Genomic DNA, 11,910 nt, shown 5'->3' with positions numbered 1-11,910 from the left:
TTGAGCCTCACCATGGATTGCGCAATGACTCGGCTAACTGCTGGCCTGCTGTGCAGTGAGACCGTATTGCTATATGAATTATATTATACATTTCCATAGTTTAGTTAGCTGAGGTATATAATGTACAGTGTATTTTGTCAACAACTGTATGTGTGTAACGTATTTCTTGTGCTGAGAAATTATAAAACTGCTGCGAAGACGCACTGTGTGAGGCTCGCAGTAATCCCGCCTCCTGGTGGTAGAGGGCGGTAGTGATCCCAGGGAGCATTTCTGCGACTACTCGGCTGAAGAAGAAGTGACAACAAGCAGCAACAGTTAGCAGCGATCGTTTATTTTTTCCTCTTGCCTGGACTATTAACATGGAGGATTACATATCTAAAATAAAACAGTTTTCTAAACTGGACTTTCAATCGAAGCAGGAGGTAATACTTAAAGGAAGATCTCCATCGAGACAGAGAGACTTTTAAAACTGAAGAAAGATAAGGAAGACTTCTATAAACAAGTTATCGATGCTTTTGTTCAAAAGGAGCTGCGCATGGACTTCATTTATAAGTAAAGGTAAGACCATAATAAAGTTTTTTTTAATTAAATGTGCTTTTGTGTGCTACAGTTTGTATGTGTGAAGTTAAAGTTAAGTTAAAGTACCAATGATTGTCACATACACTAGGTGTGGTGAAATTTGTCCTCTGCATTTGACCCATCCCTTTGCTCACCCCCTGGGAGGTGAGGGGAGCAGTGGGCAGCAGCGGCGCCGCGCCCGGGAATTATTTTTGGTGATTTAACCCCCAATCCAACCCTTGATGCTGAGTGCCAAGCAGGGAAGAATGCTGGTATGAGCTTTTAAACATAACCCATTAACTGCTGCCAATCAAATGGTGAATAAGATACTCTTTAGGGTTCATATGTTTGTAAATCTGACTGTGATGAAGTCAGTGCCTCACCAACCATGAACCTCACCGCACGTCACTGATCCTCACCTATGGTCATGAGCTTTGGGTTATGACCGAAAGGACAAGATCGAAATGAGTTTCCTCCGCCGGGTGGGGGGGCTCTTCCTTAGAGATAGGGTGAGAAGCTCTGTCATCCGGGAGGAGCTCAAAGTAAAGCCGCTTCTCCTCCACAACGAGAGGAGCCAGATGAGGTGGTTCGGGCATCTGGTCAGGATGCCACCCGAATGCCTCCCTAGGGAGGTGTTTCGGGCACGTCCGACCGGTAGAAGGCCACGGGGAAGACCCAGGACACGTTGGGAAGACTATCTCTCCCGGCTGCCCTGGGAACGCCTCGGGATCCCCCGGGAAGAGCTGGACAAAGTAGCTGGGGAGAGGGAAGTCTGGGCTTCCCTGCTTAGGCTGCTGCCCCCGCGACCCGACCTCAGATAAGCAGAAGAAGATAGATGGATGGATTTACAATGAAGACCAGGGGTGATGGTTCCCTCATCGGTCCCGTGCACTTGTCTCATGATCTGACAGAGGGCCAGGCTTCCGAGTGACAGACAGCTCTCCGATTGAAGGGCAAGCGCTCTGTCATCATGGTGACTCTGGAGCCATTTAAGCAAATGGAGTGATAAGAGCACAGGCCTGAAGGAGCAACTGGCATTAAAGCCACACATGAGACCTGCACCAGTGCGTGGGGTTTAATACCGTCCATTAGTGAACGCAAGCAGCTGTAAAACATTAGATTTTGTTCACTTATATTTAGACGTTGTCTCAAAAGAGGCAGCACTGCTCTTCTTTTTCCTGCCAGGGATTATTAATAGCCACCATCGTGCTCTCTGTACGTACTCACCCTCCAGGAAGTGTGCAGCTGCGGGGGCTCTGCGATTGGCCGCCCGCCCTCACGTGGTGTTGCTGTTCGCCAGCTCCTATTGGCTGGCACCTGTGGGTCGCCGTCCGTGAGGGAGAGCTTTTATGACAAGAAGCCGGGAGCCCGGAGAGGAGTTGTTGGAAAGTGGGAGAAGGACATTCAAGTCCATGCGGGAAAATGGAGAGCATGTGGTCGGGGTGGAGAGACGACTTCGCCTCGGTTGCTGGACTTGACGTTTCTCTGCTACAGGGTTTGATAATGACACTCCATTGTGTATTTGCGAAAACACGCCGCCATCACTTTGTTGTCATGTTCATACTGAAATTGAATAATGTACATTCAAATATATCAATTAACACATTCACCTCAAAATATGCAGTAATAATCCCCATAATGGTAATATTATTTGATTTAAATTTAATTGATTGAAACATAAATATTGTACAATAGCTTATAGTTTCTTAGTTATTAACAAAAAAATGTCAAATAAAGCAACCCCTATTTATTGGGTGAGAGTTCCCCCTGGTGTAGAACGTGTAGAAGAAGAAGTGTAGAACGCGTCAAATGATGAAGGAATACATAACTGTTTAAAACAAGAGTGTCAAACTCATTTTAGTTTGGGGGCCACATGGAGAAAAATCTACTCCCAAGTGGGCCAGACTGGTAAAATCACGGCACAAAAACTTAAAAATGAAGACAACTTCAGATTGTTTTCTTTGTTTAAAAATAGAAAAAGCACATTCTGAAATTGTACAAATCATAATCAAAAAGTTAAAGTTAAAGTACCAATTATAGTCACACACACACTAGGTGTGGTGAGATTATCCTTTGCATTTGACCCATCACCCTCACCCCCTGGGAGGTGAGGGGAGCAGTGAGCAGCAGCGGTGGCCACGCCCGGGAGTCATTTTTGGTGATTTAACCCCCAATTCCAACCCTTGATGCTGAGTGCCAAGCAGGGAGGTAATGGGTGTTAATTTTCAATCTATCAAGATAATAAAATATATCAAAATCAAATTACAGTATGTTATTTATGTAGTTTGATCATTTTCCTCGACTGATGTACTAACATCATGTGGTTTATTTTTTGTACATATGTAGCATCATCTACAAAGATACAAATAATTGCTAATGCGACATCCATTGGACACATTTAGAACAGCAGTTTCTTTCATTCAAGAATTACAGGTTAATTTTTATACTTAGCAAACTCATCCCGCGGGCCAGATAAAACCTGTTTTCCGGGCCTGATCCGGCCCTCGGGCCGTAAGTTTGACACCCCTGGTATAAAACATGCCAGTTAATATGTAGTTAAAACTGACAAATTAAAAGTGACAAATTACAGACGTATAGAAATTATGTATACAAAAGTGGTCTCATCACTTCAGGCTGGATATTGTGAAGTGAAGACATATCAACATTTGACATGTGAAACTTTTAAAAGTTTTGCTATACAGTATAATTACACCCCTCACACTTTTCATTACAGTACAGGACATATTTTCAAGGGACAAAACTAAAGAAAGTAAACTTGGATCAACTTTAGAGTTGTCATTGTACAGTTTGTATAGCAGTATAGATTTGCTATCCAGTGTATCCACTGAAAATGAGGCAAGACCCCAACTTTATTGTCTAAATATCTGTTAACACAAGTAACAGGAGATAAAGCCAAGCATGGTGGTAGCATCATGGTCTGGGGATGCATGAGTGTTGCCAGAACCGGGGAGCTGCGGTTCACTGAGGAAAACAAGAAGGAGTTAGTTGTCTTACTTCATCTTTTAGGATTTATTCCTATACTCAATTGAAGCTTAAAGTGTTCGCATTCTAGAAGTCTTTATAATTTACTTTCAAAGACCCTCTGACACAAGCATCCTTTCCACGGGTTTGGTTGTCCAAATGTTATTGTAATGGTAAACATTTTTAAAGAAGGCAGAACTAAATATGAAAGTTTAATTCAGAATCAGGAGATTTGTATTGCCATTGTCAGTGAAAGGGTTCACAGACTGTGATTTTTTTACGGTGCAATGGTGCTACATGAAACATAAACTAGAAAATTAAGATTAAGATTAAAAAAAAGGAATGCAAATCAACAAAATGAATGCAATAAGAATATAACACCTAATTTCTGCAACTGTGCATTGAAAAGTACATAATTGAATGCATCCTAACACAAAATGATCAAGAAACATGAACAGCCAACTGACTGTATATAGTATTTATATGTAATCCATGTAGATGAGTGAGTGTATGTGACAACCAATCCCAAGGAGAATGTGACGCCCAATCCCCAATCAACTTTCCTGCTGGCATCAACGCTTAAAACTAGAGATGTCCGATAATATCGGACTGCCGATATTATCGGCCGATGAATGCTTTATAATGTAATATCGGAAATTATTGGTATTGGTTTCAAAATTATCGGTATCGGTTTCAAACAGTAAAATTTATGACTTTTTAAAACGGCGCTGTGTACACGGACGTAGGGAGAAGTACAGAGCGCCAATAAACCTTAAAGGAACTGCCTTTGCGTGCCGGCCCAGTCACGTAATATCTACGGCTTCTCACACACACAAGTGAATGCAATTAATACTTGGTCAACAGCCATACAGGTCACACTGAGGGTGGCCGTATAAACAACTTTAACACTGTTACAAATATGCGCCACACTGTGAACCCACACCAAACAAGATTGACAAACACATTTCGGGAGAACATCCGCACCGTAACACAACATAAACACAACAGAACAAATACCCAGAACCCCTTGCAGCACTAACTCTTCCAGGACGCTACAATATACACCACCGCTATCCCCTAACCCCCCTTCCCCCCACCTCAACCCCGCCCCCCTCAACCTCCTCATGCTCTCTCAGGGAGAGCATGTCCCAAATTCCAAGCTGCTGTTTTGAGGCATGTTAAACAAAAAAATGCACTTTGTGACTTCAATAATAAATATGGCAGTGCCATGTTGGCTTTTTTTTCCATAACTTCAGTTGATTTATTTTGGAAAACCTTGTTACATTGTTTAATGCATCCGGCGGGACATCACAACAAAATTAGGCATAATAATGTGTTAATTCCACGACTGTATGTATCGGTATCGGTTGATATCGGAATCGGTAATTAAGAGTTGGACAATATCGGAATATCGGACATCGGCAAAAAAGCCATTGTCGGACATATCTACTTATAACTGCTAGCTGATAGCAATCTAAACTATAGCTTTCCCTTCACGCTTTTTAAGGGAAACAAGTGTTTTGTTATAAATAGTGCTATCAAAAGATTAATTTTTAATCAGATTAATCACACTTTTGAATCGTGACTAGTAGAGATTAATTGCAGAAAATTACTTACTTGCATAATTTGAATTAACTTGAAAAAAGACCCCAGTTTTTTGACGCAAATGCAATTTTGTTGAAATGTTATACAGGAACCTTTTTAAATGGTTTATTTGAATATACAGTAGTTTAGTTTAGTTTAGTTTAATAAGGATCCCCATTAGTCTACACCGCAGTGGAGACTATTCCTCCTGGGGTCCAGGCTAAAAAACATCACACAATCACAAAACAAAAGATTACAATGCAGTACAACATGATCAATAATAACATTTTGTAATACAAAAATAGCAACAACAAAAAACAATAATTTGGAGTTTACATAATAATGTTCATACCAAAGATAAAAAAAAGAGCAATATAAAAATAGATATATATATATATTTTTTTTTTGCAAAAATAAAACAAAGAACCAATGGACTATAATATACACATTAGTAGTGTACCAAAGACAAACAATATTCTAAGTGACGAAAAAGTACCATAATGAATAAAATGTGACATGAAGTACATACAAAATCAAGATAATATCAATATAAAAACGATAATCAGAAACAAGAATGAATTTAAGCAAAAAATAAGTCAAAATAAGATAAATGAACCAGTCATGACATTAGGTACAATCTAGAATAATCTCTTTTCATAATACTTCTCCTTCCAGTCTATTCTTAAAACCCACTCTGCTGGTGATTGATACCAGATATTGTGGAAGTTGATTCCAGTAAGTGATTGCCCTATACATAACGCTCTTTTTCAATACATCAGTTTTGGGTTTAAGATGGGTGAGAGCACATCTCAGGGCTAGCGTGGTACCATAGTTGTGACTGTCACTAGCAAGCAACAGCTGAGAATACAGATAAGCAGGTTTATGGTATGTATAGATGTTTAAAAAAAAAAAATAGAATCAAACTACAAGCTAGTCTTTCACCAACTCTCATCCATGACAATTCATTATGCATTATCTCAATTCCGGTCCTATATGAGCAATAGAGAGCGAGTCTGGCAGCTCTGTTTTGGGTAAGCTGGATTTTATTTAGTTCTTGTTTAGATGCATTAGACCAGATTGCTGGGCAGTAGTTAAGATGTGACAATACAAGGGATTGTATAACTTGCTTAGTAGTTGTGTTCGTTGAAAAATAGGCACTTCTTCTAATGATTGAAATGCTTCTGCTCATTTTTGTTACTATGTTATTAATGTGAGTGGCCCAAGATAGTCTTTCATCTATTGTAACTCCGAGCAATCTGTCAGTGCGTCATTTATATGGTCAAAACTTATTTACAGTTATATCTTAAGTCCAGTCAGGGTTTGTTTTAAAGTGAAATTAGCCAGTGAGCACACCTCACTCAAAATGTCTTCACTTGTCTTTGCATCTAATCTGTATAACAACACACACCTTTCAAGTACAGAAAAGGTAAAAGAGCATGTACCCTCAAAATAAATGTGATTAATCTGCATTCATACATGATTAATGCGATACTATTTGTGATTACTTTGGTGGGGGTGGGGTGTAGGAAGAAGAACTAAGTAGAGCTATCTTCGCAGGGCCTGAGGAATTTAGCAGGGAGCTATAAAAGAGTCGTATCGTTTGGACAGAAAATAGGCCAATGCAGTGAAGAGAAGCAATACAACATAAATCACACAAGGACTGTTACTTAGACTAAAATTGTTGTTAGACAAGAGTTTATTAAAATATTAATTTTGCCACAACACTTTCAATGGTATCTGCCCTAAAGACACAATAAAACTAATGTAATAAAAGTTGATACAATATATCATCTACTATTGTCCAATTATTCGTAATTATTTGTCTCTTGACTACTTCTGGACTGTAAGCTGAGGTCCAGTGCAGGATCAACGTGTATCCTCTGGATGGCAGAACAACACCACTAATCTAGTGTGGATGCACTTTAAGTGCACACTTTATTAAGGAAAAGGAGCATGTGCGTACAGAATAAATTGTGTCCTGCCCTCCGCCCGAGTGCCGCTGGGATAGGCTCCATACCCTCCGCGACCCTGACAGGGACATGCTGTAGAAAATGAATGGATGGATGGATGGATTAATCTGCGTATATATATGATTTTTGCGATAATGTTTAGTGATTAATCGCATGACTAAACTAATTTACATATGTATTCCTATAAAAAGAAATACATATATATGTATATATATATATAGATAGATTGTGTGAATGGTTGTTTGTGTTGGCTGTACCCTGGTTGTTTGTGTTGGCTGTACCCTACCTTCCGCCTGAGTGTAGAACGAGCAATAAAAAATAGATGGATGAATATATACATACAAAACCCAAAACCAGTGAAGTTGGCACGTTGTGTAAATGGTAAATAAAAACAGAATACAATGATTTGCATATCCATTTCAACTTATATTCAATTGAATAGACTGCAAAAATAAGATACTTAACTTTCGAACTGGTAAACTTTGTTATTTTTTTTGCAAATATTAGCTTATATGGAATTTGATGCAACATGTTTAAAAAAAGTAGGGTCAAGTGGCAAAATAGACTGAGAAGGTTGAGAAATGCTCATCAAACACTTATTTGGAACATCCCATAGGTGAACAGGCTAATTTGGAACAGGTGGGTGCCATGATTGGGTATAAAAGCAGCTTCCATGAAATGCTCAGTCATTCACAAACAAGGATGGGGCGAGGGTCACCACTTTGTGAACAAATGCGTGATCAAATTGTCGAACAATTTAAGAACAACATTTCACAACTAGCTATTGCAAGGAATTTAGGGATTTCACCATCTACGGACTGTAATATCATCAAAGGGTTCAGAGAATCTGGAGAAACCACTGCACTTAAGCGGCAAGACTGAAAACCAACATTAAATGCCAGTGACCTTCGATCCCTCAGGCAGTACTGCATCAAAAACCGACATCAGTGTGTAAATGATATCACCTCATGGGCTCAGAAACACTTCAGAAAACCACAGTCAGTAACTACAGTTGGCCGCTACATGTGTAAGTGCAAGTTAAAACTCTACTATGCAAAGCAAAAGCCATTTATCAACAACACCCAGAAACGCCGCCGTCTTCGCTGGGCCCGAGATCATCTAAGATGGACTGATGCAAAGTGTAAAAGTGTTCTGTAGTGTGACGAGTCCACATTTCAAATTGTTTTAGGAAACTGTGGACGTCGTGTCCTCCGGACCAAAGAGGAAAACAACCATCCGGATTGTTATAGGCGCAAAGTTAAAAAGCCAGTATCTGTGACGGTATGGGGGTGTATTAGTGCCCAAGGCATGGGTAACTTACACATCTGTGAAGGCACCATTAATGCTGAAAGGTACATACAGGTTTTGGAGCAACATATGTTGCCATCCAAGCAACGTCTTTTTCATGGACGCCCCTGCTTATTTCAGCAAGACAATGCCAAGCCACATGTGTTGCAACAGCGTGGCTTCGTATTAAAAGAGTGCGGGTACTAGACTGGCCTGCCTGTAGTCCAGCCCTGTCTTCCATTGAAAATGTGTGGCACATTATGAAGCGTAAAATACCACAACGGAGACCCCGGACTGTTGAACAACTTAAGCTGTACATCAAGCAAGAATGGGAAATAATTCCACCTGAAAAGCTTCAAAAATTGGTCTCCTCAGTTCCCAAACGTTTACTGAGTGTTGTTAAAAGGAAAGGCCATGTAACACAGTGGTAAAAATGCCTTAATTTCTAAGTAAATGATTATTTGCAAAAAAAAAATTAAGTTTTTGTCATTTCGAACATCAAATATCTTGTTTTTGCAGTCTATTCAATTGAATATAAGTTGAAAAGGTTTTGCAAATATATATATATATTAGTATAGGTATAGTATTCTATATTATTGTTATGATTTACTAGTTTCAGACATGTTCAACAAGTATAATTGAGGAAGTTTACGATCACACTTGCACAATTCAACATGTCTGAAAAGGAGTACAAAGAAGCACAGGTGACAAATTGTATCATTATTAATATTATCAGTATCAAAAATCCAATAATGTTTTGTATTTTTGCTGTAGTTTTCTTGTTTAAATACATTTCATAATGCTGGCCAATAAAAAAAGGAGTGGAGCCAACAACAATTTGAACATTCCTGATTTTTAGTGTCAGCATCACTCATCATCACCATATGGGCGGAAAAGAAAACAAAGGGTGAAAAAAAACATGAAGAGAAATATTTTTACACATGATTAAATGTACATTTTTTAGTCATAAACCCTCAAGACTCGCTTTTAAATTAAACAAAAATAATAAATGTTCCATGTCCTATCTTGTCTTTTTTTTTAAATGGCAGTAAAAATGTGTGAATGTTTAACCGTAGAAAGGCAGCATTTCACTTGGTTTGAATAACAAAAAAGAATAAAGCGCCATGTTTGAACTATGCGTTTTGACAGAACAGCCAAAGTCAATTAGGATCTAAATGTTCATCCCCTCCCCTTTCCCCACTCACACACGCACTGCCGTGACACACCTCTGTCATCCTCTTCCTCCACAGCCAATCAGATGAGAGCCGTGCAATTTTAGCAGCCTCGTCACCCACTTTCCCCTCCTCTGCGCCTAACGTTGCGTGCGTGTTTGCACTCGTGTGTATGCACTTATATGTGTCCGCATACCTTGATAGCATCTATCCAGACTCCTTTGTTGTCCATCTGTCCGTCGCTCAACAACCTTCTCACCTTTTTCAGGTTCTCCTCACTCCTCACACTTTTTTTCCAAACAGAGGATTGCTGACATATTGCCTTCATGGAGGATTACCACAAACCTGACCAGCAGACAGTGCAGGCGTTAAGGAACATCGCCAACCGCCTCAGGATCCACTCCATCAAGGCGACGACTGCAGCAGGCACCGGGTGAGTGGACCCGATACCAATGAAATATAAAATATAGTGTACCACTACACTGTATATGCATTATGTCAAAATAAAAGCACTACACATTTCATATCTCTCCACAAGCTGCAGTCATGCACTCATTGATGCGCTTGCATGCTCAACAAATGCATATTTCAAGTGAAGGCCTCAAAAAAAGAACATGTCTTCCTTTGTTCTGCTCCTCTGGTCCACCGGCGGAACCTTTTCAGCCCAAATTCTCCTTTTATATGTTGTCTATACGACTTCATTTACAGCATTGCATTTCTTTAATCCTAACACCGCTTTATTGGGTTTTTAATACAAATATGACCGCCATTTTAGTATGTTCTAGGACGTTCATAGACTGCGGCATTACTTTTACAGTCAATACTGAAATATACTCAAATGTATTCAAATGAAGAACCGTTATTTTCATGGTTTTGCAGGATTGTGCACAATAGACGTGCATGTGTGCAACATAACCCAATCAAATTTGCTCATATGGAATAGAGTCATCATTCAGAATATTTACTTATTTGTGTGGTGCGACACAATGTGCTGTGTCGCACCACACAAATAAGTGTGACACTATCTTTAAGAAATGTTAGTCAGTATAATAAATAAAACAATACAATTTGGTTAATTTATTGTAAATAATAATGTTTCATGCCCTTAGACCTGATAAGGTTTTTGGATTAAATATATCAACTTTAATGAATTGGTTATTTGCGTGTTTTTTATATGTTTTTATATGAATTGATATGTATATGAATTGATATGTATATATTTTATATATATATATATATATATATATATATATATATATATATATATATATATATATATATATATATAAATATAATAAATAAATATAAACGTTGTATTTAATTTTCCCCTCATTCATTAATAAAAAGAGGATTATTTTGTTTAATTATTGAAATATCAACTACTGTAAATTTAAATGCAAGGGTCTTTAAACCTGACTATAGAAACTAATATTAAAAACCTCTTAAAATGAATATAGTTAATTTAATATTGGGATATACTCTATAAAAATCTACATTGTATTGCATTTACTACATGATAGAACTTCAATAATTGTTTTAAAGGACAAAGGAAAAGACCAAACAAAGAAACTGGGAGGACAGTGCTGAAGTTACTCTACCATAAATAATTATGTCTACTTACCATCTGGACATGTCCTTTAACAAGTGATCAATAAAAAGACATAAAATATTATTTTGTGTGGCTGAGGCCTCATGAATTATAGATGGCATCAGAGTCCATCCTTAAGGCCCCATAAGGCCTGATGGGGTCTTTGTTTCGTTCGTCTGGGCTGTCCTACTCCTGAACACACGCGACCTTAATGGTGGGCGGACCCATCCAAATATCGACGTTACTGATTGATACCAGCGTGATGAAATCGATATTATTCTGTTCTTTTTTCTGTGTTTTTCAAGTATATGGTATACATTTATGTATTGATTATAACGTTAGGGAATGAGTCCTCAGATTAGGGATGGGTATCTTTCACATTTGAACCGATACGGTACCAATTCCAATAAAAATGTATTGATAATTTAATACATTTTTGTTTGTTTAATAAATAAACCTCACATTTTTTTAATATAACATTTAACACTGAGCTGATAATGATAACTGTACTGTCCAGTTGTTCAGCCAAGAAGTATTTGTTTGCCATTAAGTACAATGTGCAATCTTGTCTTTTGTTGATCCTTACAAAATGTTTATACTGTAAGAAGTGTACTTATTACGCACAAGCTGTTTGATTATAACTCACATCTTCATTGTAATGTTGATTACCAAATTTGGTGGTGTTGAAATCTCCATGTAAAATCGCTAATGCTAATTATGTGCTTGTGTTTGGCATATCCAATGTAAATTAGCATCGAGCTAACACATT

The 11,910-nt window shown here is 38.3% G+C and overlaps 1 protein-coding gene across 3 annotated transcripts in view; it reads left to right on the top strand.

The window, feature by feature from the left end:
- Positions 1-1,908: 1,908 nt before the first annotated feature.
- The window catches only part of tkta (transketolase a), a 30,470-nt gene continuing 20,468 nt past the window's right edge, over positions 1,909-11,910 (top strand). For 2 of the 3 annotated variants that reach the window (XM_061932173.2, XM_061932171.2), the window contains exon 1: positions 9,710-9,986. In XM_061932173.2, the coding sequence (XP_061788157.1) occupies positions 9,880-9,986 (107 nt within the window). In that variant the 5' untranslated portion in view covers positions 9,710-9,879. Of the gene's footprint in view, positions 2,054-9,709; positions 9,987-11,910 lie in introns of those variants that run through there. The other variant, XM_061932172.2, reaches the window with a different exon arrangement.

Source organism: Nerophis lumbriciformis, linkage group LG38, assembly GCF_033978685.3.
Source record: "Nerophis lumbriciformis linkage group LG38, RoL_Nlum_v2.1, whole genome shotgun sequence".
NCBI lineage: Eukaryota > Metazoa > Chordata > Actinopteri > Syngnathiformes > Syngnathidae > Nerophis > Nerophis lumbriciformis.
This window is presented reverse-complemented; position numbering and strand designations above follow the sequence as displayed.